General features: G+C 48.8%; 13 protein-coding genes across 13 annotated transcripts; 10 read left to right on the top strand and 3 right to left on the bottom strand.

Annotated features, from left to right (window-relative positions):
• Window positions 1–271: 271 nt before the first annotated feature.
• Window positions 272–2,575, top strand: N7487_006876 (uncharacterized protein; the record flags this gene model as incomplete). Its single annotated transcript, XM_056874623.1, has 3 exons — window positions 272–724; window positions 915–2,474; window positions 2,540–2,575. 3 exons carry the CDS (start codon window positions 272–274, stop codon window positions 2,573–2,575), a joined length of 2,049 nt encoding a protein of 682 aa, XP_056732343.1.
• Window positions 2,576–3,088: 513 nt separating this feature from the next.
• N7487_006875 (putative GARP complex subunit Vps53) lies at window positions 3,089–5,819 on the top strand (the record flags this gene model as incomplete). Its single annotated transcript, XM_056874622.1, has 3 exons — window positions 3,089–3,161; window positions 3,223–5,018; window positions 5,073–5,819. The coding sequence occupies 3 exons, from the start codon at window positions 3,089–3,091 to the stop codon at window positions 5,817–5,819; spliced, it is 2,616 nt and encodes an 871-aa protein (XP_056732342.1).
• Window positions 5,820–6,300: 481 nt separating this feature from the next.
• Window positions 6,301–6,819, top strand: N7487_006874 (GNAT family N-acetyltransferase; the record flags this gene model as incomplete). The annotated part of the gene is made up of 1 exon (XM_056874621.1): window positions 6,301–6,819. One exon carries the CDS (start codon window positions 6,301–6,303, stop codon window positions 6,817–6,819), a length of 519 nt encoding a protein of 172 aa, XP_056732341.1.
• Window positions 6,820–7,399: 580 nt separating this feature from the next.
• On the top strand, window positions 7,400–8,309 carry N7487_006873 (uncharacterized protein; the record flags this gene model as incomplete). The annotated part of the gene is made up of 3 exons (XM_056874620.1): window positions 7,400–7,419; window positions 7,469–7,743; window positions 7,795–8,309. 3 exons carry the CDS (start codon window positions 7,400–7,402, stop codon window positions 8,307–8,309), a joined length of 810 nt encoding a protein of 269 aa, XP_056732340.1.
• A 795-nt stretch (window positions 8,310–9,104) lies between these two features.
• Window positions 9,105–10,680, top strand: N7487_006872 (uncharacterized protein; the record flags this gene model as incomplete). The annotated part of the gene is made up of 4 exons (XM_056874619.1): window positions 9,105–9,366; window positions 9,423–9,462; window positions 9,517–9,723; window positions 9,783–10,680. 4 exons carry the CDS (start codon window positions 9,105–9,107, stop codon window positions 10,678–10,680), a joined length of 1,407 nt encoding a protein of 468 aa, XP_056732339.1.
• Window positions 10,681–11,646: 966 nt separating this feature from the next.
• N7487_006871 (kinase-like domain-containing protein) lies at window positions 11,647–12,456 on the top strand (the record flags this gene model as incomplete). Its single annotated transcript, XM_056874618.1, has 2 exons — window positions 11,647–12,255; window positions 12,328–12,456. The coding sequence occupies 2 exons, from the start codon at window positions 11,647–11,649 to the stop codon at window positions 12,454–12,456; spliced, it is 738 nt and encodes a 245-aa protein (XP_056732338.1).
• Window positions 12,457–12,622: 166 nt separating this feature from the next.
• Window positions 12,623–13,855, bottom strand: N7487_006870 (uncharacterized protein; the record flags this gene model as incomplete). The annotated part of the gene is made up of 5 exons (XM_056874617.1): window positions 12,623–13,025; window positions 13,082–13,169; window positions 13,218–13,256; window positions 13,309–13,493; window positions 13,557–13,855. 5 exons carry the CDS (start codon window positions 13,853–13,855, stop codon window positions 12,623–12,625), a joined length of 1,014 nt encoding a protein of 337 aa, XP_056732337.1.
• A 390-nt stretch (window positions 13,856–14,245) lies between these two features.
• On the top strand, window positions 14,246–15,407 carry N7487_006869 (alpha/beta hydrolase; the record flags this gene model as incomplete). The annotated part of the gene is made up of 2 exons (XM_056874616.1): window positions 14,246–14,479; window positions 14,541–15,407. 2 exons carry the CDS (start codon window positions 14,246–14,248, stop codon window positions 15,405–15,407), a joined length of 1,101 nt encoding a protein of 366 aa, XP_056732336.1.
• Window positions 15,408–16,728: 1,321 nt separating this feature from the next.
• N7487_006868 (GNAT family N-acetyltransferase) lies at window positions 16,729–17,053 on the top strand (the record flags this gene model as incomplete). The annotated part of the gene is made up of 2 exons (XM_056874615.1): window positions 16,729–16,780; window positions 16,830–17,053. The coding sequence occupies 2 exons, from the start codon at window positions 16,729–16,731 to the stop codon at window positions 17,051–17,053; spliced, it is 276 nt and encodes a 91-aa protein (XP_056732335.1).
• Window positions 17,054–18,199: 1,146 nt separating this feature from the next.
• N7487_006867 (60S ribosomal protein uL10) lies at window positions 18,200–19,214 on the bottom strand (the record flags this gene model as incomplete). Its single annotated transcript, XM_056874614.1, has 2 exons — window positions 18,200–19,085; window positions 19,162–19,214. The coding sequence occupies 2 exons, from the start codon at window positions 19,212–19,214 to the stop codon at window positions 18,200–18,202; spliced, it is 939 nt and encodes a 312-aa protein (XP_056732334.1).
• A 307-nt stretch (window positions 19,215–19,521) lies between these two features.
• Window positions 19,522–21,122, top strand: trm82 (putative tRNA methyltransferase; the record flags this gene model as incomplete). Its single annotated transcript, XM_056874613.1, has 3 exons — window positions 19,522–19,970; window positions 20,023–20,700; window positions 20,753–21,122. 3 exons carry the CDS (start codon window positions 19,522–19,524, stop codon window positions 21,120–21,122), a joined length of 1,497 nt encoding a protein of 498 aa, XP_056732333.1.
• Window positions 21,123–22,071: 949 nt separating this feature from the next.
• On the top strand, window positions 22,072–23,341 carry N7487_006865 (uroporphyrinogen decarboxylase HEM12; the record flags this gene model as incomplete). The annotated part of the gene is made up of 4 exons (XM_056874612.1): window positions 22,072–22,126; window positions 22,175–22,216; window positions 22,287–23,210; window positions 23,271–23,341. 4 exons carry the CDS (start codon window positions 22,072–22,074, stop codon window positions 23,339–23,341), a joined length of 1,092 nt encoding a protein of 363 aa, XP_056732332.1.
• Window positions 23,342–23,484: 143 nt separating this feature from the next.
• On the bottom strand, window positions 23,485–24,152 carry N7487_006864 (cytosine deaminase; the record flags this gene model as incomplete). The annotated part of the gene is made up of 3 exons (XM_056874611.1): window positions 23,485–23,506; window positions 23,632–23,897; window positions 23,994–24,152. The coding sequence occupies 3 exons, from the start codon at window positions 24,150–24,152 to the stop codon at window positions 23,485–23,487; spliced, it is 447 nt and encodes a 148-aa protein (XP_056732331.1).
• Window positions 24,153–24,682: the final 530 nt, after the last annotated feature.

Raw genomic sequence — 24,682 nt, 5'->3', positions numbered from 1 at the left:
TGTCACTTTATTGTCTTGCAGCTGCACTACATAATCTGCAGCCCCCCTCTCTTCTCCAGTCTTTTCCGTTTGCTCTTTCTTTACCTCCCACCTCCCCGAGTCACCTTTCCACTGCGATTTCCGCATATGCCAACAACTTCTTTCTGCCTGATCTGAGGCGCAAAGCGCGCTGCTCGCTTCAACTTGGCAGTTTCAGATTTCTTTCAGCTTAACCCCTCTTGCAACAACCTCCGATACCCCACCAACCTCTCAATTCTCTCCTCCAGTAGCCATGAAGAGCATGAAGTCTCGCCGCGGCGGCAATGATCGCGGGGGAATCCGCAAGCGGGGCCCTACTCGCACTGACCGAGATGGCGATATGGATATGGATGCGGGTGGTGCTCGTGCAAAGAGAAACCGCGCCGACAAGTCTGCCTTGGGTGGCCGCGCCGCCGGCACAGGCGCAGGTGGCCGAGCTGTAGGAGCTGGCAACCGGGCCCAGGCTCGCAACAAGCCCCGGGACACGGATCTGATCCAGAGAGCTATTTACAGCGCCGACAGCCAAGCAAACATCCAACGCAACAAGAAAAAAACCGGTGGCGATCTAGAACAGTTCAGTGTCCGAGGATGGAAGTCAAGCAAGGCGGCAAGCAACCGTGATGGCGGCCTCGAGAGCCTCATCGCATTCCTCGAGCGCCGCATGAACTCTTTCATCAAATCCGGACCCCGCGCAAAGATTACAAAGGTATGTCTCTCGTTCACAATGGCGGTCACCAACATCGGTCCTCGACGTTCCTCGCTTCACTGTCCTCTCGTTTTCGAGGGCGGTCCTCCTACAAAACGACGATCGACACATCTTGGGCTTTTTGGCGTCCTCCCCTTTGGGTGACCGTGGTTCTCAAGGCCCCTTCGCACCTTTCTAACATTCAAATTAGTCACGTATTGAAGGTGACACTCTTGTGGCATTCGTTCGACCTGATCTGGCGGGTCACATGCTTCGTATCAACAACAATGTTTTTGCCGGAGCTCACGTTACCGTTGAAGAATACACTGCCGCCACCGCACTCGATCACGAACTGGCCGCAGTCGACCCCGCTCCTGGCTCTACCGCCGATACAAAGGTTAAGATGACTACTATCCTCGGCAAACGCTTCTTCCCCGACACTAAGCTACTCAACTTGTCGAAGCTGGCGGACGACCCCGATCTGAATCAGATGGGCATCTTCGATACTGTCTCTACTAAGTCCAAATTCTTCCCTGCTCTCATGAAGGTCTGGGAAATGGGCTTCAAGACTGTAGCTGAGCGACGCGAGGCGGTCGAACTTGTCAGCCTGGCGGAAAACAAGCTCAGCAACATCACCCCTGTGACAACCCTCGCACAATCTTTCCCCGATATCCAATATCTGGACCTTTCTAAGAACGACATCAAGAATTCGCAGGCGATGATTGGATGGCGCTGGAAATTCCGCAACCTCATCTTCCTCGACCTAACTGAGAACCCGATTAGTTCCGACCCTACTTTCAAAGACACCATGCTCAAGTGGTATCCCAAGCTGCAAACTTTGAACAATGTTCAAGTGCGAACCCCAGAAGAGGTCGCAGCTCAGAAGAAGACCCCAATCCCGGTCTTGCCACCTCACTTCATTGACGACTCTCAAGTCGGCGAGAACTTCGTCCGTGCTTTCTTCCCTGGTTATGACAACGATCGCAACAGCCTCGTCACCTCTGTCTACGATGATCAATCCACTTTCTCACTAAATGTCAACACCACAGCTCCCCGGGCCGGTCAAACCGAGACAGGAGGTTGGGGTGAATACATCAGAAAGAGCCGAAATCTTGACAAGATTAGTCACCTTTCTGCACGCATGTCCCGCTCCTTCAAGGGTGTCGAGCAAATCCGCGAAGTTTTCAATGCGCTCCCACCCACTCGTCACCCAGACCTTGTTGCCAAAGCAGAACAATGGCTCTTTGAATGCCACCCGGTTCCCCATCTCCCCGACCCTACTGGACAGAGTCCCACTGGCGTTGGTGGCATCTCCCTTATGGTCCACGGACAGCTTGAGGAGAGCGTTGGCGGTAAAGTTGAGATCCGCAGCTTCGATCGAACTTTCATTATTGGCCCCGGTAACACCCCCGGTGGCATCCGAGTAGTCAGCGAGATTTTCTGCCTGCGTGCTTTCGGTGGACATGAGGCATGGTCCCCCGAGATCCAGGCACTTTCCCAGGCCCCCCAGGTTCCAGCTCCCGGTCCTGTTCCCACTGTGGCTCCTATAACCCCCTCTGCCGCTGCTGTCCCCGCAGCGGCCCCGACCGGCATCGTCGCTGAAGGATACGCGTTACCTCGACCCGGAAAGTCTGACACCCAGCTTCGGCAGGAGCAGATGGTCGCTGAAATGAGTGGCAAGTCGGGCATGACTTTCGAGTACTCAGAGATGGCCCTTGCAGGAAATGACTGGAATGTCGAGCTTGCTTGGAAGAACTTCGAACAGCTTAAGGTACGCTAATTCCACGGATATTCCCTCAATATACGATGGAATCATACTGACCCACTCTACAACAGGCGACAAACGCACTTCCTCCCACCGCTTTCTTCTGAGCACTTGCTCTTCGGTTGTTCCCTGGTTTCGTTGCAACCTTCCACGTCCACTCCCGTTTCGATTGTTGTTAGCTAGTCCTCGAGAGTGGTTACGTGAAAGCCTAATGCATATGATGTGACAATACCTTTTTTTTTACTTGCATGGCTTAGGCGAACGGCAATGGTTTGATGATTTCGAAATATGGACATGGGCCACTGGGCCAGGAATTTGATGAACAAAAACTAAAAATCTCCAAAAAAGCAATCAAATGAATGAATCAAGTGAATCATTTTCCACCCAAAATATAAATAGAAAAGTGTAGACTTGTTAATCTCAAGGGTTGTCTTTGTAAGTGCCTAAGAAATAGACCTGAGGATAGCGGCAGTTGCGGAAGATGCCAAGCTGGCGCGCTAGAGGCCATGCGGGCGGCGATCAACATCCCCCATTCAACTTCTCCCTCCCACGAATTCCCCATTGGCCTCACAAAAAGCAAGTTGAGACCAAGGGCAGGATGATTATGGTGAGCTGATGGGATGACGATCACTGCCACAACCACCGGCCATATGTCGCCAAACGAGGAACCAAGCCTCGACGCCTTGGATGCGGGTGCGGAACAATTGACCTCGCGTGCTCGTGCTGTTTATGCTAACATACAAGGTACATCCAGTGGACTACGATCCGATTGAACACTTGAATGCCGTTTTCTCCCATCCATCCACCCTCTCCTCCGTTTCTCAGATCGCCGACGCCCTGAACGAATGCGAAGATGAGCTGGACGATGACATCGGCATGCTAGTGGAGGAGCAGGTCACCTCCAATGCCGATAGCGTGGAACGAATCCAGGCGGCTAAGGCCGACCTGTCGGAGCTGTTTAAGAAGATCGATGACGTGCGTGAGCGCGCATTGAAGACCGAGCAGGCAATCACCGACATGACAGCCGACATCAAGCAATTGGACAACGCAAAGAAGAACCTCACACTATCGATGACGGCACTTAAGCGCCTGCAGATGTTGACTACGGCATATGACCAGCTCCAAGCTCTCAGTCGGACGCGGCAATATGGAGAATGTGCACAGCTACTCCAAGCTGTCATTCAGCTCATGGCCCATTTCAAGTCATACCGATCGATTGACCAAATTGCAATGCTCAGTCGGAATGTTGCGGACATACAACGCGACCTGCAAGAACAAGTGTGTGAGGATTTCGAGCTGGCCTTCGCCAAGGGCGAGGTAGGCTCGAAGCGCGCGATGCTCGCGGAGTCGTGTCAAGTCGCAGATGCTCTGGGAGAACACGCACGATCCCGGCTGGTGACTTGGTATTGCAATACGCAGCTTCGTGAGTACCGGCAGGTCTTCCGGAACAATGAGGAAGCTGGATCATTGGACAATATCTCCCGCCGATATTCATGGTTCCGGCGCATATTGAAGATATATGACGAAGAGAATGCGGCCATCTTCCCGGCTTCGTGGAGAGTAAATGAGGTCTTGGCAAATGTCTTCTGTGAGGGTACACGAGAGGATTTCAAGGGTATTTTATCTCGATCTGTACGAAGCGGGCAGACTATCGATGTCAATTTGCTCCTTTCGTGCTTGCAAGAGACACTTGATTTCGAGCATTCTCTTGAGCGCCGCTTCGCCCCTTCATCGCGTGCATCCGTTGATACATTCGCCTCCGCCGAACCGCCTGTATTCAACCAATCAATTTCCGAGGCCTTCGAGCCATATCTCAGTGTCTGGGTCGAGGCTCAAGACAAGCAACTCGCAGCCCTGATACCGAAGTACCGCCAACAACCTCTCAAAGTACCGGACGAGGAATTCAACTCGCATATTGTGATTTCATCCTCCACTGAGCTTTTCACTTTCTATCGTCACGCTTTGCAACAATGTGCAAAGCTTTCAACTGGTGGCAGTTTGGCGGAGCTAGCCAAAGTGTTCGCCAAATACCTGGACCAATATGCCCAGCAGGTCCTTCTCAATTATATAAGTGAACGACCAACACTTCACACGCCGTCTAGAGTGCCCTCGGTGGAAGATTACATCTCGGTTTTGAACACTGCTGATTACTGCTACACGACTTGTTCCCAATTGGAGGAGAAGATCAGAGGTAGATTGGATGAGAACCTGAAGCAATCCGTGGATCTGCAAAGTCAGGCAGACTCTTTCATGGGTATTGCATCCGCTGCTGTACGAGGTCTTGTGCGCCAAGTCGAAGTCGATCTCGAGCCTTCCTGGCGCGAAATGCGCAACACACCTTGGGCTAAAATTGAGGCGGTCAGTGATCAGAGCTCGTATGTAGGCGAAATGCTCTCCCAGACGAAGGAGAAAGCAACTGGGATTTTACAGTTGTTGCATAAGCAGCAATATGCGCGTGCCTTCTCCGATCATCTGGTGGAACTCATTTCAAGCCAGTTCATTAGCAATGTGTTCCAATGCAGGCCTCTTTCAGAAACTGGCGCAGAACAGGTATGATGTCCCCCTCGGGGATGTAGTTGTATGTCTCACTAACTCCGTTCATAGATGCTTCTCGATTCCTATACTCTCAAGAGCGGCCTTTCATCCCTATTACCGGCTCCAGCCCCCGCCGGTTTCGTCAAACGTGTGAATAGCAGCTTCTTCAAGATCGAAACTCTCCTCAAAACCCTCCAGGTCCGGCCGTCGCCACCGGAAGCTCTTGTGCAAGCATACCTCATCCACATTGCCGACCGCAACAACAACAACTTCCGCAAAATCCTCGAACTCAAAGGCATCCGCAGCCGCCAAGATCAAAATCACCTTGTTGAGCTATTCCAACTTCACCGCGCATCAGACCGCTATGCATCCAGCCTACAGCAGAGCAACCCAATCCTCGCCTCTCTTCAAGGGCCATCTGCCACCGCCACGGGCTCAGTATCCCAAGGACTAGGTCTAGGCAGCGCCACCGCAGCCATGCCCTCCCGTTTTGATGCCTCTATGCTCGGCTCTGCCATCATGTCCGCTGCCAAAGACGGCGTTGATCGCTTTGGAAACCCCAGTCTGAGCACTCTGGGTGCTGGTGTGTCTGGCTCTACTGGGACAGCTACATCTGCATCTGGCGTGACCAGCCCATCAGGCGCCTTATCCCCTTCCCTGACCAGCTCCACCCTACAATCTAATTCCATACACACCCCAACAGAAAGCGCCACAGGTAATCTCAATGAAAACCTGAAGAACATTGGCAAGTTCTTCCGCCGCGACCTCGGCGGTTTTGGGGGCCGGTTTGGCCGGAGTACTGAGGATGGGGCGTAAAGCATCCCCATCTATTTTCATTATATCTTATTTCTTTCTGGTTATATCTTGACTCGAGCGTGGATACATCGTTGTAGAAATTTCCTTGGCCGTTTCGGTTGATTTGTTCGGGTCATTGCATACTCGAAGGTCTAGTTTATGTATGGTCTGGGCACCCTGTCTCGACCTCATTTTTTGCCGTTGTATACCACTTGGATTGAATGCATTGAATGCGATATCCGTGTTATCTTGGATCTAATTCGTTTATATTTTTCTACTGCACATACTAAAATCTGAATCTATCGCCTGGCGTGGATCAATTTTCTTCGAAAATATTCTCCTTCAATCCACGCCCTTCCAATGACATGTCGCGATAAGAAAAGGGACCATGTACATCCATGGATGTGTGCAATAAAATACATCTATATCGACTTTCTCCCGTCACCTAAAATCACTTTCTTTCTCTAGTCCAAGATAACCCCAACCCATTCAAACATCCACTATGAATCCCGAAACCCCCCAAGAACCCGAATCCCCGGGATATACCCTCCGCACGCACCGACCAGGGGATATAGGCTGGATAATTCACCGCCACGCAACACTCTACGAGAAAGAATACGGCTGGGGCACAAAAATGGAAGCTCTAGTATGCAAAGTGGGCGCCGAATTCCTCGACAACTACGACGCATCTACAGACCGGTGCTGGATCGCCGAGCGCAACGACGAGTTCCTCGGCTGTATAGTTCTGGTCCGAGACAGAGAGCTCGTCAACACAGCCAAGTTGCGTCTTTTACTTGTTGAACCTAGCGCGCGGGGTCTTGGGCTCGGCCGTGCTTTGATCGAGCAGTGTACGCGGTTTGCGCGCGAGACGGGGTATGCTCGGATTCGGCTTTGGACGCAGAATGTGCTTGTTTCGGCTAGGAGGTTGTATTCGAAGGAGGGGTATCGGCTTGTTAGCTCTGAGGATCATGGGGTTTTTGGTGAAGGACATTTTGGGGAGTGTTGGGAGTTAGTTTTGTGAGGGGTATATCTGTCTCCGAAAAGGGAAGGTGGGTCTATATACATATATGCTTATGCTGATACCTGAGTACTTTCTCTTTTTCTTCTTTTTCTTCTTTTTCTTCTTTGTTGCCTTCGTATTTGAATGTTATCTTGAGATTAGCATTATGTGAATAAGCCTTAATGAGCTTCGGAGGTGTGTACGATGTGCCGATGTATCAAGTAACAATAAGGTAGTTAAATGAGTCAACCCTATGTTGGGCTAATGCTCACGTGGCATGGAATTTGTATAGAGTTGAGGCATATCCCAGACAATATCATTGCGGTCACTGTGTCGTGTTGTTTATGCGGGCCAGCTGTTGTGGTGCCTGACAGGCACCAACACACTCAGGTAGTTAACTAAGCTAACTAGTAGTCGGCAGAGCACCCCTCCATAGAAATCAACACTCTCCTTCCACACTTCCAGACTCCTAAACACCAGCCAACGTGATTATAAAGAACAAACATTATCTTGCAAGTGCCTGTATTACTTCTTGCTCCTCTTACAAGAAAGAGCTTTCTCAAATTGTCAATATTGCTTTTCTGCATTAGTCACATTCCAAATGGAGAGTGACTTCGGGAGGTAGGTAATTCATGACAAACTTGTTATGATCTCGATCTAAGACTCTTAGATATATTTCTTCCTCCTTGTTCACCTTCGTAATTGGTGACGAGAAGAAGGAAATGACCGTCCATTCTGCTGCATTTGCAGGGCTTTCCCAAAGTCTGAATGTACTTATAAACGGTGACATGGCCGAAGCAAAAACAAGCCGCGTTGACTGGCCAGAGGTTGACGTTGACACATTCGCTCGGTTATGTGAATTTGCCTATTGCCGAAACTACACGCCCCCATCATTTTGTCTGATAGACGGAAACCCTCCTCACTCAAATGCGGAGCAGCATGAGTGTAAGTCTGGGCTCAGGCCTGATTTTGACATTGACTGAAGAACCCCCCAAGACCAAACTCGCCCACTCAAGAACAATCATCGTGAAACCCCACATAAGCTAGGAAGCGCATGGACTAAGCAGTTGAAAAACGCATTTGCCGAGAGCCTCGTCGTGCCCAGCCTGCAAAGTTTTGACTCGGACCTTACTTTCACACCATCTCAAAATAACAGGCCTTGCGAAGACTTCACACCTGTATTTCTCGAACAAACCAAACTCTATGTCATTGCCGACATGTATGGCATAGAACGGTTGCGCGAGACGGTCCTTTTCAAGTTGTATCAAACGCTGAGGAACTTCAAACTATATGAAACGGGAGTGAGTAGTATTGTTGGGTTTCTTCGATTCGTCTACTTGAACACACCACCAAATTACAACGGTAAGCTCGACGCCCTGAGGAACTTGGCGACACGTTATATTGTTTCTATTGTTGGACAAATCGGTAAAAATGAATGTTTCCAGGAGCTTTTGGAAGAAGGGGGTCCTTTCGTCTCTGATTTCTGGAATATCATTTGGAGTGTTTCGTGAAGTGTCATTGCGGTGTTGTGTGACTTCACTGCAGGGATTGTAGAATTGATACCTTCAAATGTCAGGCTTCGCTTAATCAAGTTATGAACTTCTTGCTGCCATACTCCCAATGCTCAAGCATCATCTATACCCCAATGTTATCGAAGTAAAGCTCCCGCAGAGTTGTCCTTCGGTCTATCAGCCCAACTACTGACAACTCACCCACCATTCAAATCATGGCCGTCTTTCTCGCCTACCACATCAATCGGTGCTAACCAGTGGTGTCCATTATGATTGGTTTTGGTGTGTCAATACCCTTTCTCATGTGGACGTACAGTAGGCTCAGAGACAAGGGGGAGCAGAGGGCAAAGGGGAAAGTACTCCTGGCTTTAACGCTTTTCAAGATGTGGTTTTGCAAATACACGGTATTTTACAAAAAAGGCATGTGACCGTACATAAGTCCGATCAAAATGTCCTAAAGTGCAAATGTCTCAATTAGTTTAGTTCTTTTATCATTTTCTATAAGAGAGAGAGAGAGAGACTAAAAAGATAATTTGATACACAGTATGCCTGTAAGCTGGTAGAAGATGAAGCCGAGGACCTGGCATACAGTGTGTACACATTAGGGATCGGCTTACCTGGAACTTCCATAAAATGTTTGAATTACAAATCTCTGAGACTTGAGCTTAATCTTCCAAATGCTTGACCTCCAGGGGTTCAATTCCTAATCAGGATCGGGGTTACATTCAAATGTTGGCTAGCGCCCTTTGATTTAAATGAGCGGTCGCATGATTCGCTCCCCTACAACTACTCAGTATGCTTGAAGAGACCTCTCCACTGCTTGGTGGACAGCAGAAAATCACGAGATGGTCCTCAATCTACTGGTTGTCCGCGGTCGTCTTCTGTCTGTCCGCTTCGGGGGCTTTGCTCAATGTACCTCTAACACAACTAATCGAGGACAACATCTGCAGCCGATATGCTCAAGGCGCCCCAACTGAAGAGCTGTGCAAGTCGGATAAAATCCAGTCCAAGTTGGCTTATCTCAATGGCTGCCTTCCCCTAGTGGAGGCCGTAGTTGGTACATCCTACGAGCAATTGTTTACCAAGCTGCCGGACACTGACCGGTTGCTCTAGGTCTTCTTGTGGCATTTCCATTTGGAGTTCTAGCTGACAGGTGAGGGCGAGCTTTGAATTGGCTTGAAAGGAATAAAAACTCACTTATTTCTAGAATCGGTCGGAAACCCATCATTGTCCTGTCAATGATTGGAACCTCACTCACCTTGGCCTGGGAATTAGCTGTAATTGCGTTGCCTAGCATCGTCCCGGTTCAGTTCATCCTGGCGGGTCCATTGTTTGCTATCATTGGTGGTGGAAATACAGTGCTCATCGCCAATCTGTACTCGATCGCATCCGATTTGGTAGTTCAATCAGACCGGTATGCTCTAACAGACACCCCTCTCGATAAAGAGCATGATATCTAACACATATGAAAAGAGCATCTACATTCTTCCTTATGGCATTCGCCAGTCTAGTTGGTGCCTCTGTTGGGCCAGCTGTTTCCTCTATCTTTATGGAAATATTCTCACCTTGGATTTCAACCTTAATCGCCTTCTTCACCAACCTAGCCGCTCTAATACCGCTCTTATTCGTACCCGAGACATTGTCACCACCAAAGCAAGACTCCAACTCCGAGCAAGACGCCGAGTCAGAAGAAGGGCGTCAGAGCTTCCGATCGTGTCTATCTCAGTCCCTTCACCTCGGCTCTTCCATCGCATCCCTAAAGTCTACTTCCCTGATTCTCGTCTTGGCCACCTTTCTCACAGCCGCACCCGAGGTCCTAGGTACTTCCCAATTTTTGGCACAGTACATTAGCAAGCGGTTTGGCTGGCCTCTGTCCAAAACGGGCTATCTTTTGACCCTCCGCGGGATCATCCATATGGGAATTCTGCTCTTTACACTTCCTCTACTCTCCAAGATACTTTTGCGATACGACCGTGCGCCTGTCAAGGACTTGGTGCTCGCCCGTGCCTCAGTTGCAATTGCCGCTGTCGGAGCACTCTTTATGGCTGGGTCACGGATAGGGTTGGTGGTCACTGGGCTAGCGGTCCATAGCCTGGGATCGGGTCTGGCTCCGCTGTGTCGTTCGCTAGCAACCAGCTATGTGGCACCGCAGGACACATCCAAATTGAATACGGCCATCGGTATAGTTACGACGACAGGGTCTTTATTCGCTGGGCCTGCTCTCGCGTGGTTGTTTGAGACGGGAATGAAACTCGGGGGTACAGCCCTTGGGCTGCCGTATTATGGTCTAGCAGGCTCGTTTGTTTTGTGTCTGGTGGGCCTGATATTTGTTCATCCCCCTGCGCAGGAAGAGGAGACCGGCGAATCTTAGTTGTATTGTTATCTACTTGAGGATAAGGCCAAAAATGGGATCAGCATTATAGGCGATTCTTGTACATGGGCAATGCCAGTATTGAGCATTTAGTCTTACACTGGGAGACTCTAAATAAACTAAATAACTATAAAGCCAAACTGACTGACTCCCACAATGTTTTAAGCTTCTCAGCCTCGACCTCCTCATAGTGACGTCATATACTACGAAAAATGCTTAAACAGCCCCAGAGCTTTAAGATGCAACACAATCAACAAATACCCATCATTCGCCTAACGCAGAAAACATAGAATGCGACACGAGAGGTCTCAAGATACCCATCCACACCAGCCCTTCGCGCATGTCCAATTGCCTGTACCACCCTTGCCATCTCATATTCATCATACGAGCCATGAGGATGACAGTGAGACAGAAGATCTTGAGATCCCTCACAGCTTCAATAAATTACTCAATATTGTGTCTCAGTGGGGACGGTTGACACCTGAAAGTGAAGGTCCTCATTTAAGAACAACCTTGTCAGGTCAAGGTTCTCCAAGATTTACGACAGTTTCTCATCCACAAGAGACAGCTATGGATCAGGCGCAAATAATTACAGAGACCAACAACAAAACAGAGGGAGAATCGCAGATATCGTTTGGAGGTGATTATGGGAAATTTAACAAAGTTCTCCATTACGAGGGCTACAATACTGTTGAATTATACGAAAAGAAAGTACCGGTTCATAGTCAAACCACATCGCCAGCAAAATTCCCGCACAGCCACATTCTGGAGAGAGTGAGGCGAAGTTTTGCATCCGATGCAATCAAGGAACTCTATGCAGTCAAAGTGTATCGCCACGTCAAAATCACGCTATCTCCGCCAGCCAGACTGCTTCAAAATCAAAGTCGAACTGTCTCCCTACGCCACCCTAATATTGTTCTGATCATCGACATTCTCTATAATAGGCATAGGAATCTCTGCATTATCATGCCGTACTACGCTGGCGGCACCTTACACTCTTTTATTTCACAAGAGAGGAAACCGTGCGAAAAACCGATCATCGAGGAGTTGGACTGTTTAACTATACAAATCATACGGGCAGTGGCCTTTCTACATGAAAATGACATTGCCCATGGCGACCTGAGGCCAGAACATATACTCCTCACGGCCCATGGCGCAGTGAAAGTGGGTGGCTTTGGTGAAGACGAAGATGCAGTTCGAGGACTAGCCGAGCTATTACATAGCGGTAATCTCCCATCATCCTTTTCGGTACCAAACCCTGACTCAACCCTAGAGCCTGAAGATAAGCCAAACCTGTGCATTCGGAGAAGGATCTCGGAGTCCAGTATTCCTTATCTTCCCCCGGAGAGATTTTCTGATCGCCATGGCTCTCATCCTCAGAGCTATACCCATGAAGATGTCTCTGATCTCAAACCGGGAGATATATGGGCATGCGGCATAATCTGCATGCTACTTCGATCTCGCCGGTTCCTCTGGCACAGCGCGCAGATAGTTAATCCTGACAAATCCTTTGCCAATTACCTCCACTATCGTCTAGAGGAAGGCGGGTATGGTCCCATACAGGTTCTTGAAAATGTAAGTTCTATATATCGCCTATTTCTAGTGAGACTAGGAATGAGAAAATAAATCTAACTCGCAATTCAAAAGCATTACCGAAATGTGATTTACGCAATGTTACATCCCGACTTGTGGCCGAGGATTACTGCAGAGGAGGTCTTAAGATCTGAATGGGCCCTCGGAGTTGCAGTTTGTGAGATTGGGGAAATGGGGTCTTGATCGAAATTCTGGGATTTAAATGCGATAGATCTTCCTAGGGTGTCTCCTTGGCCCATTAAGATCTGAAATATTTAACAAAACCGAATCTACGTCCAGTCTATTGTCTGTCTATATTCAATACTCATCACAAATCTAGTTCTGCCCGGAGCCTTCTTTATTATATTTTCTACTTATTTAGGCTTCGAGTCAACGATCGACTACTCTCACTATCAATCTCCAAATAATTCCTGGATGATAGCTTTGAACCGATAACAGACCCTCTCTTACTGTGAGGAGTCCTTTGCAGTTCGAATTCGGGCTCATTTGCCGATCTCTTTTGAAGTCCCTGCCACGACGGCCCAGTTGATCCGGGTTCTGATGCAGCGTTCTTTGACCTTTGCCTCTGACCCTTCAGCAGTCCGTATAGGACGGGCGCGTTGGCTACAATAGCGGCGGCGAGTAACTCGACGGATGCCCAAGTCGTTCTGTTTACTTGTACAGTGGAATTTTTGGCGTTTTGGGGTAGCCTAGCCAGGGTGATTGCGACAATGAAGAGGCCGACAGCGAAGAGGATCGCTAGTTGGATTTTTCTAGAGATAATGTGTCAATGAGATGCATATAGATAGGTAGATCTGGTCCAGCTTACTCGATAGCGGATCTTTTAACCATAACCAGAATTGGAATCGGCAACGCGATAAGCATAATATCTGTGATTACATTGAGGACACCTGAGACTACAATGTTAGAGGTATCACATTGAAATGGGTATCAAGAAGGCATACCGAGGACGATCAATTGGAGCTGTGCCTGGGCGCATGTGCCTGCATTATGTTAGAAGGTTCAAGTAATACAAACAATAAGGGCAGGGAATACCAGGATCCGGTAATACGATCCAGTAATGATTGAATGGATCGCACTCGGTGAAAGTCACAATCTGTACGATAAGATACGTCGCTGCGAATATACCGATATATGAGATCATCGTCACCTTCTCCCAGGGAAGGTGCGTGAGCAGTCTGCGGTAGGTATCAAGTAAAACTGACTTTTGCAGCCAAAGACTAAAGGCATTGTGAGAAAGGGGCATAGGAAAACTATGGATTCCATTTAACCTCAGGACGTACTAGGAATTATAGAATACTCGATTGGCGAGCACGAATTTGCTCGCGATCTCTCTGCGACGGATCTCCTCGGCAGTGAAATCGTGTGTCTGTCTGAACTTGGTTGACATATTGTTGGTTCCCCAGATGAGAATGACGTGTACCAAGCCGAGGCGCACGAGGGCACAGAGAATTGCGCCCATTGCGAAATAATCGCCCAGGACGAACGGGAATCCTTTCAACTTCCGTACCAGCAGCCTAAGGACAATTAAGCCGACTGTCACCCAGGTAAATACCCAAAGAATGATGAGAGTGGACTCCATGGCCGTTGGGATCTCAGGAAGAAAGGAAGCAATGAAAAGGAGTGACGGAAGCCAGAGACGGTGACGAACTACTCTGTATATCCAAAGGTAATGGTCGTTCCAATCATTTTTCAGTTTCAGAAAAGATCTAATTTACCTTTTTAGAGGACCCTAGAAGAGGCCCATGCGACTGAAAAGGTTTACTTGGCAAAGTATGCGGGTCATTTCTCCATTTTTGTTCCATTTTTGTTCGATGATGCTTCCACAGATGTTGTTCCCCGTGGGGCCAATCGAGATGAAACCTTGGAAATGCCCCCACCAGCGGAGGAAATTCGGTAAAATCATCTTAGACAGAGCATAAATTGACCCCCTAACAAACTTTATTCTTGTTTCGACCCCTATCCTCTCAAGATGCATCTGAAGACAGGGTTATTCTTGATCTGCGCAATTGTCGCAGCTTCAGGCTGGTGCAGCGAGGTGCCAGCCCAACGATCATACCTGTACGTGGGAGGACAATATATCCTGAATAGTGCTGGTCAACATGTCTTCGCGGATCAGATGTATGTGGAAAAGCTTACCCCGGCTGCGGGTGTGACCAAGCCATATCCAATTGTCTTCATCCATGGACAAGCTCAAACAGGAACCGTACGTATCGTTGAAGAAACCACTTCTCCCCTTTACCAGAGGTTAACAGTGGTACTGGCAGAATTGGCTCAACAAGCCTGATGGAGGAGAAGGCTGGGCCTCTTACTTCCTTTCTGAGGGATATGCATGCTACATTATCGATCAAACCTTCCGCGGTCGCAGTGCCTGGTTCCCTGGAAATGGGACGATGAGCACCTACAGTGCCGAGCTATTGCAGCAGCGCTTCACCGCACCAAAGCTGTACAACCTCTGGCCGCAGGCGGCCCTACACACCCAATGGAACGGAACGGGCGTCATGGGCGACCGAAACTTCGACACATACTATTCCTCAACAGTCGAGTTCCTCAGCTCAGCAACTTACCAGCAATCAACCGTGCAGGCCGCCGGCGCCGCCCTGCTCGACACCATTGGATCCCCCGTCATCCTCCTAGCTCACTCCCAGGGCGGAGCCATGCCATGGCTCATTGCAGATGTGCGACCGAAACTCGTCCACTCCATCATCTCGATCGAACCCACCGGCCCTCCCTTCCAGGACGCGGTCTTCAGCAATTCCTCCGCACGCGCCTACGGGCTTACCGATATCCCCATAACCTACTCGCCCGCTGTGAGCGATCCAACTGACCTCGTGAAACACGTTATCCCTTCCAACTCGTCGATGTACTCCGACTGTGTAATCCAGGCTGATTCTCCCGCACCGAGACAGCTTGTTAATCTCGCCAAGGTGCCCGTCCTGGTCCTGACGACTGAATCGTCTTACCATGCGCCGTATGACTGGTGCACGGTCCGGTTCCTGCAACAGGCAGGTGTCCCCGCGCAACATCTCCAGCTTGCTGATATCGGTATTCATGGAAATGGACATATGGTGTTCATGGAGAAAAACAGTTTGCAAGTCGCTGCTGTTCTGCAGCGGTGGATGGAGCTGAAGTAATTTGTAGGATATAACACTTTGATTGTTTGAACAAAGCTGAATCTTCAATTATTTTCCTTCGTTACACTGCCTGGTCTCGATAAAAGCATATGGTTCTTCTGGGGCTCAGAGTTCGAGGTAAGAGCTTATGTCTCCACTTCATATTCAGGATTCTGAAGTTCTCTTTGTACTACGTCTTCTGTGGCGTCTATTTCTTCCACCCTTTGCTCTAGGCTTCCTTAATCAAGTTGGGTGAGTAATTGTTGAGGCTGCTGTAGGTTCCTTATTGGGAAATGGCCGTACTTCTCGAGTATTTGGAAACTTCCCACCATCTTTGGATATCGGAGAATGAAGTCAGATATCTTGAGTTAACTATTTTGTATCTAGTCAGACAATAAGCCAGACGGTGAGCACCCTGGCTGTCCAGAAATGTGATATTGAGGCTCTGCGGTTCGGCGCTCGGACTAAAGCCCTATCAAGTCAGACCACGACACTTTCGATACTCAGCTCAGAACTGTGCGCATAATAGGCTGGAACATCAGATGCAGCCACAGCATGTTACAAATCAATGGAAATCCCTGTGTAGCCGCTAACATTATGTCTTATTAAAGGCTAAATAAGCAGAGAAAGAGTAACTCTTCAATCATGGTACATATAACGTTCCGTCGGTTTCGCTGCGGCCCGCCCTAGCTCAGCCATAGTTAGTGCGCGCAGGGGGCTTACCACACAAGTACAAACGAATAGGGGGCCAGAATGTAAAGGTGTTTGACAATTTCTCCACTGATAAGGTCCTAGTGCTCAACCTTAGGACCGAGACCGGTCCATGTAGAGGCCTATTCCGGATGGATTAGAGCAGTAGGGCGGTGGGCCCACGGATGTGCTGTCCTTTTTAACCCCGCTCTATTCATTATCTGCCATCTCAGGGGATATCGTCGCGCTGTGGGAATCCTAGCACTGATACACCATACCACAGCAAAGCTCCTGATGGCTTTCTCTCTCATGGCCGTTGTAGCTTCAGATGCTGAGTGCTTAATTCGAGAATGTGACTTCCCTGCTATGAAAGACCATCCCATCCGTCTTACAATGTTCCCTCGTTCTTGTCCCGAGACAGAGGAAGAAGAAATCAGGTGGATGGCAAACGGCTTCAGGCATGCTTTGGAAAAAGACAGTTCTAATTACCGCAAAGTTTGCACTGATGATGGGACTCCCGTGGGATTTGCTGGCTGGTCACTCCTTAATAGGAGCGCTGCCCGAGATGAGAATAGTCAGGGGGGCGAGACTAGGGTACAAAACCCCTAACCCAGAGACCTTAGATATGGATACTATTTCAAAAGTTTCGAAAATGTTCAAAGAAGAACAAGATCGGATATTAGATGGCCGCTTGGATATCTGGTGTAAGATTGTTTCGTTCCTTTTGTATAATCTGTGCTCACCCTTTTCTAGGCCTCAGCGTCGTTGCTGTGAATCCAGCGTATCAGCGTCAGGGTATCGGCTCTATGCTAATGCGATGGGCATGCGATGAAGCTGATAAAAATGGGAGAGATGGTTATTTGCTAGCGTCACCGGCTGGGGTTAAATTATACGAAACATTCGGCTTCAAGAAAGTAGGGGAGGTGAGGACAGCGAAAGGGTCGCTTCACTCGATGTTCAGGAAGACACAAAACTGATGTTAGAAACTGGATTACAAGTTGGCACTGGCCCCCGGAAAAAAAGATATGCATGGTCTTACATAGTATTAAAAGGCTCATTTTACAAAGTGCAGTTCAACCCCGGGAAATAGAGATGTGAATTTTGTGTAGTATGAACATTCATTTCACCCGTCCTACTTAATGCTTGCATAATCAGGGTACATTGCTTATTAAGGGGTCTGTAGCTCGGGCATGATCCTACGCTAATAGGGCGCGGAAGTAGGTAGCGAACTGGTATTACCTTCACGTACCAGTTTGAAGGTATTATTGTGTCCTTAATTAATCAAATAAAATGATTCATTGAGCTTAGGGCATCGGGATTTATATATAATTCTTCTACAATATGTTTCGAGATGTGTTTTTACATGTTTTCGTTCAACGCTGGTCAGCTTGTTTTACTATATTTAATTCGATGGCGTTTTGGTGGAGCATTTGATTAGTAGGTTAAGTGGGGTGCGTAGCTCAGTAGTTTACGTAGCTCGGTGGTGAAATACGTTACATATAGGTATTGGTGGGTTTACTCGATACAACATGAGTATTACGAAAAGGAAGAGTTCGGAGAACGATTTTTCATTGAGCAACCATCTATTACGGCAGCTGCACAAATAGAGATAGCGAGCAGGATTTCCGACAGCCTCCCAACTACAAAATTGTCTACGGCGACAACATATCGGCACTACTATCGCAGGTCATATGAAGGGCACCTGTAATCTTGTCACAAGTTAGCAATTGTTTGCAAATTGAAGAGTCAAAAATCCAAGTCAAAAGCATGTGTGAGGGTAAGGGCATGGCGTCATCAAAAAATTAGAGTGTTGTTGTTGCATTATTTTAATCTTCAGAGCGCCCCGGAGGGGGGCGTAAATGCTCGGGGTTAAAAATTTATAATCATCCGCCAGGGTGATGTGAGGTGATGTGGAAAAGGGGGAGAGGAAAAAGGGGGCGGGAAATTGAAAACTCACCAATTCTGTGGAAACGAACAATGGGCGTAGCTACGTCCATCATACGAGTCCTAGGTTTCCGAGGGAAATCCATTGCCAAGACATGTTGTTTCATTCCCAGTCGCTATTTCAAGCGCCGGTTCAAGTAAATCTAATACATGGCATTCGCATCCCATCGAGGAAGCGCTTAGTCGAAGAGACCGAAGCCCATGTCCTCATCGGACTCCTCCTCCTCCTCAGCGGGAGCGGCGGCGGCAGGGGCGTCACCGCCGGAAGTAGCGGCGGCGGCGGCAGGGGCAGCAGAGGCGTACGCATCGGGGTTAGCGATGCGGTCCTTGAGCTCATCGATCTCAGCCCAGCTGTAGTCGGTGCTGATGGCAGCAGCGAGGACCTTCTTGTATCCGTTGATGAGGGAGTGGATAACGGAGGGAAGGGTGGGGTAGTTGGCAGCCAGGGAGACAGCGGTGATGGTGGAGATAGCCTGGGAGAAGGCGGCCAAGAGCTGCTCATCGGTGATGTCGAGAACATCGGCGCCGAAGCACTGACCGTTCTCGTAGACCTGGGTGATGGCCATACCGTAGGTGAACGGAGAGATGTTCAGCAAGTTAAGGAGGGTAGCCTCGGAGGCACCGACCTTGTTGCCAGCCTCAACGAGCTTGAGGTCGGAAACAATCTCAATGGTACCACGAGCAATCTTGGTGGGGACACCGAGAGCCTGGAAGAAGGCGGTCTTACCGGGCTCCATACCAGTGTTACCAGCGGGAATCCAGACATCATCGGGAGCGATGGCACCGGCACGAGCGGGAGCAGCGACACGGTTGGCAAGGATCTTCTCCTTGGTGGACTTGAGGTCACCGTTGGTGAAGATGAAACCAACGTTGCCACGGACGTGGGGAAGGAGACGCTCCCACTCGGGGTTCTCAGTGACGAAACCCTTGAGGGCACGACGAACCATGGTGTTCTTACCCATCAGGACGACGGCCTCGCCACGGAGGGACATACGGATCTCGTGCATCTGCTGAGAGCTGACATTGTCAACGCCAACGATGAAGATGGTGCTGTACTCATTGAGACTGTAGTTTAAAAAAAAAAAATTGTTAGAAATTTGGAATCTTGTCAATTGCGAAGCGCCATTGAGGGGGAACTAACAGAGTACGCAGCTTCTCGAAGTAAGCGGTCTTGGTTGCGGACTTGCCCCCCATTTCTTCTTGATTTCGGTGAAGATAGGTTGTTTAAGGGAAAGTCTGTTGTTGTGGTGGTGAATGGAAGAGAAGAAAAGAAGAGCTTCGCGATTTTGGGAAAATCAATTTTGGTGGTGCGCTCGCTAGTGGATCACGTGACGTAAAGTAGACCCGCCCAAGATGGACAGAGATGGCCGGAATTCGATCAAAGGGATCCTAGGAGCCCTTACTTCTGCTATTTGTTGTCCTATTGGCTACAATTAGTACACAGTTGGCATATTTGTGAGCTCGTTAATTGTTCCCACTCTGTGGATCAAAGCACTTCATCATGGCTGGTCTCCAACACCCGTTCCAGTGTCTGCGATATGTCAACAGGCAGTCAGTGGGCCAATCGGATATCCTTATTGCTACTGCTGGTCGCAATCTCTACTCTTACGATGCGTCCAGTGGTCAGCGCCTGGATGTGTGGCCTCAACCCGTAGACGCCAATGTGGAGGATAATGCGGAGGATAAAAGCTCTGACGCAACTCCCGCATCTGAAAGCCAAGGCCCGCCAGAAAAGCGAAGGAAGCTGTCTTCGACCTCTGAGGAACAGAAGGATGCCAAGTCTGAGTCAACCCCTAAGGATTCGAAGAAAGAAGCTTCCAACTCCTGGACCAACATTCCTCTCGTGACTGTTGCCCACAGCAAATATGTAGTGATCATGACCTCTGAGGACAAATGTGTCCGAGTCCTGAGTTTGGACAACGAAGGCAAACTCAAGCAATTGAGTGCTCGGTGAGTGACTATTTTTTTCTATATGCAAGCTCGTCAAACTCATCATTTATAGTACAATGCCCAAGAAGCTCTCTGCGCTTACTCTGACTCCCGATGAGAACAACATCTTGACGGGTGACAAATTCGGAGATGTGTACACTTTCCCACTAATTCCGAGCGGAGAATACGTGAGGGTCCAGGCCCCAGCGAAAGCATATGAGCCTTCTGCCACAAATCTCACGGTGCACACAAAACGCAACCTTGAATCATTGGAGCAACAGATGCGACAGGCCGCTCTGTCGAAGACCAACCAAGCAGAACGAGTTGTGCTGAACTTTGAACACCAAGTCATTATCGGTCACGTTTCGTTGTTGACTGAATTGATCTCCGTTACCCGACCTGCAGACTCTACCGTTGGCAAGCGAAATTACATCCTAACTGCGGATCGTGATGAGCACATCCGTGTCTCTCGTGGTGTTCCCCAAGCGCATGTAATTGAGCAGTTCTGCTTTGGCCACACTTCGTTTGTTAGCAGTCTGTGCGTCCCTTCGTTTGAACCCAAGGTTCTCGTCTCCGGTGGTGGCGACAACTACCTGCTTGTGTGGGACTGGCTCGAGAATCAGATCTTACAGAAAGTTCAGCTTCCTGGGGCGGAAGGAGAGACTACGGTGCGCGGCATTTGGGATGTTTCTCTTGAGTCTACCGCAGACAATGTCGATCCTGTGAAGGCTATCTTTGTCGCACTTGAAGGGTACGTTCCAATAACCATTGATGATATCTATTTCTCCTAACATTGAGGGCAGGTCTTCACAACTTCTTTACTACACCCTCGAAAGCGACAATACGATAACTCACCAAGATACCCTCCAGCTTTCAGGAAACGTTCTTGGGCTGGTTGGCCTTGACTCAAGAGGCTCTATTCTTGTTGCTGTGGATACTTTGCGGCAATCCGATTCGACAAGTGCCTGGAAGTCGTCTTCCCAACCTCCTCTTGAAGCCTTCCGCCTCAGCTCTGGAAAGTGGGCTCCTGTAGAAGACTCGATGGTCATCAAAATCAACTCTGAAGGCACCTCAAACATCCCTACGGCAATAGAGGAGAAACAGCAGAAAGAGCTCAATGACTCGATGTACAATTTGGGCAACCTGCGCAAGAGAGGTGACTACGACGAATAAAAGCACGCTTTTGATGAATTTACAGCAGATGATCAATTAGAATTTCAAATATATATATAATCCAGCAGTCTCCATTTTAATTCGTCCAAGGCAAAAATAAAAATAAAAATAACCAAGAAAAATTGATGACTGTGAAATTCACATCCCGATCAATATATATATATTTCGAGAAATCTTCCTGCTCCACCCTTTTCAACCACATCTTCCGTCTCTTTTGACCTCTACTACGAAGAAAGAAAATATGTCAAATATGAAACAGACCCGAGCCGAGGAACCTTTCGAAATAGATACCGAACCCAGGGATATAAAAGTTGATTTATTTATGAGCACCATGGAAGGGCCTTGACATGCTGAGACATTATTAATTCATCACGGTAGCATAGATCTGCTGAGGATCTCCCAAGAATGATCCTATCCAATCGGACCCAATTCGTAGTTCTTAGTTAGACTTACTGTGGTTAGAAGCATACCACGGAGTAGAGCACCTCTTAAGCTCTCGGAGACACCGGCGACTCGGCGTTTGATTTACGGGGTAACTCTACCCAGGTAGGGCTACATATCATAACAACATAATTTTCTTGACCGATAGTAGGATTCCTCGGTGAGAAGTCCTAGTAAATGTAAAAGGGCGGTTAGGCCAACGTCTAAGTTGTTTAAGGGAGACAATGTGTGTTGGTGATGTTCATAGCTAAACACACAAATATGTTATCGAGTTGACAACTCAAATTTCAGCTATATTTCAATTGACACAAAATACCTAATTATCGCAAATAACAACAACAACACTAATAATAATAAGAAACCTCGGAAAGAAAAGGCAGGTTTATGAATGTACGGGTATAAAAGATTGCCACTGTGTTTTCCGATAGTCACGGGCCGCGGCACCCGGAGAACCTTGTTATAATCCCACTTCTTCCCCTCCATCCCACTTACATATTCCACCAACACAATGCAGGAACAATTTGAGCCCTTGAAGAACGACTTGCTGCTGAGAGCTGCACGGGGTATGTTTACTCCGGGTTGGGTATTTTAATCGGAGCTGACAATCGCAGGTGAGAAGGTGGAGCGTCCTCCGATATGGGTTATGCGACAGGGTGAGTTAGAGTTATCTGTGGGCCACTCCCCCAAGAACAATTGATTGACATTTTTCCCTTTATCCAACAGCTGGTCGATACCTCCCCGAATACCATGAGGCGAAGGGCGGCCGTGACTTCTTCGAATGCTGCCGCACGCCTGAAATCGCATCGACCTTGACCCTCCAGCCCATTGAGCGTTATGAAGGCCTCATCGACGCCGCAATTATCTTCTCCGATATCCTAGTTATTCCCCAGGCCATGGGTATGGTAGTGGAGATGCTCGACAAGAAGGGCCCTCATTTCCCCGAGCCGCTCGACTCCCCGACAGACGGACAGTACGAGAAGGTGATGGCGAAGAAGGTGGATGTGAAAGCAGAGCTGGACTACGTCTATAAGGCAATTACTCTCACACGATTCAAGCTGAAGGGCCGGGTGCCCTTGATCGGCTTCTGTGGTGCACCATGGACGCTGCTGTGCTACATGGTCGAAGGCGGTGGTAGCAAGCTCTTCGTGCAGTCCAAGAAATGGGTCTACAAGTACCCCACCGAGGCACAGGCTCTTCTGCAGAAGATTGCCGAGATCTGTGTGGAATATCTCGCGCTCCAGGTCGCTGCTGGAGCGCAGCTGGTGCAGGTCTTTGACTCATGGGCCGGCGAGCTGTCTCCCGCCTCGTTCAAGTCGTTCTCGCTTCCTTATCTGCGCCACATCTCTGCCAACCTGCCCAAGCGGCTGAAGGAGATGGGCCTGGAGCCTGTCCCCATGACCGTCTTCGCCAAGGGCGCCTGGTACGCTCTGGACGATCTTTGCGATTCGGGATACAACGTTGTCGGCTTGGACTGGCTGCACGATGCCGGCGAGGCCATGCGCATTGCCAACGGCCGTGTCACTATCCAGGGCAATGCGGATCCTGGCATGCTCTACGGTGGCCCCCCAGCCATTACGGCCACCCTTGAGCCTATGGTTGAGGGTTTCAAGAAGGGCAAGCAGGGATGGATCTGCAACTTGGGCCACGGTTAGTCGAACCTTTCACTTTGGGGTTGCATATCATTTAACTAATTGTCTCTCAATGCAGGTGTCACTCCATTCGTTGACCCCGAGAACCTCAAGTTCTTCTTTGAAGAAATCCACCGCTTGACCGTATAATTGTGTTGAACCTTAAAAAGCAGTCGGCTTCTTCCCCGACTCAGATTAAAAGACTACATTGGATCCAAAAACACATCTTTCGGGCGTGAATATTTTCAATTCTCGGGGTATTTAGGGCTATGATATATGCAGGCCTTATGAAATTAGACAGCGATATCCTCGTTCCTGTATAGCAGACACTACAGTTAGTATTGATGATCATGAAACAGCCAACAATCCTCGATGCAACTGCGAGAAGACTGAGAGCCGCTTTACGCATTGCTATAGACCAAGCATCAAACACAACATACCATAGCTCAGGCTTCTCCTTGATGAAGTTGGTCATCAATTCCTCGCACTCGGCATTATCCAAGACAACAACTTCCTTGCCCTTGTTAAGCAGAAGCTCCTCACCACCCATAAAAGTCTTGTTTTCACCAATGACAACCCGCTTCACCTTGTAGAGGATACAAGCGCCGGTACACATATCACAGGGCGAGAGGGTGGTGTACATAGTAGCACCCTCGTAAGCAGAGGCAGGAAGACGGCCGGAGTTTTCGAGGGCGGACATCTCGGCCTTGGATATGTTAGCGGTCGTTCATGAATGCTGAATGCTAGTAGATATAGATATAGATCGATCGATATCAATTGGAGTATATCACGCTATACTGACATGCAAGACAGCGCTTCCCTTCTGGACGCGCATGTTGTGACCACGGCCAAGGATCTTTCCATCCTTCGAGACAAGGGCAGCACCGATAGGCACACCTCCCTCAGAGAGGCCCTGCTTCGCCTCTTCGACGGCAGCAATGAATCCGGGATCCTGTTCCATTTTGAAGAGTGTAGTAATTGATTTGGGTGTGGGCTACGGGGTAGAAAGGAGGCAAGATAAGAAAACTACAAGATATGGGGAACGGAAATATACTCCAGGGTGTAATCGGAGAGTTCCGAACCCCTCTATGACGATGGAACCGAGTGGACCGTGAAGAGCTTTTTTTCCCCCTCGCCTCTTGGCTTATCGATAAGAGAGATATGTGGCTAGAGAGGGGTGGCTGTCAGTGGCGAGAGTTCAAAATTTCTGCGTTGTGAGTTACTGGTACATTTTACAGGGATGGTATGCAAGATACAATATGCAAAAACCCGTACGGAGTATACAAAACCCTTATATAATATGCCTATATTAAGCCAATAACATTGAAATCACTATATCAACTACCATATAGAGAATGATCTTATTCTACTCCGTACACCTCTCAACGTACAGCTGGGCGTCTGATGGGCGAAATCCATGTTAGTCAGCAGTAATAAAAACAAACATGGAAGCGCGGAGAAAACTTGCGAAGGTCATCGAAGGCCGCAGAA

The sequence above is a fragment of the Penicillium crustosum genome (genome assembly GCF_028827405.1).
Source record: "Penicillium crustosum strain IBT 35664 chromosome Unknown utg000002l_segment0_segment0, whole genome shotgun sequence".
Taxonomy (NCBI): Eukaryota; Fungi; Ascomycota; class Eurotiomycetes; order Eurotiales; family Aspergillaceae; genus Penicillium; species Penicillium crustosum.
Note: the sequence above shows the minus strand (reverse complement) of the source record. Positions and strands in the feature narration are given on the sequence as shown.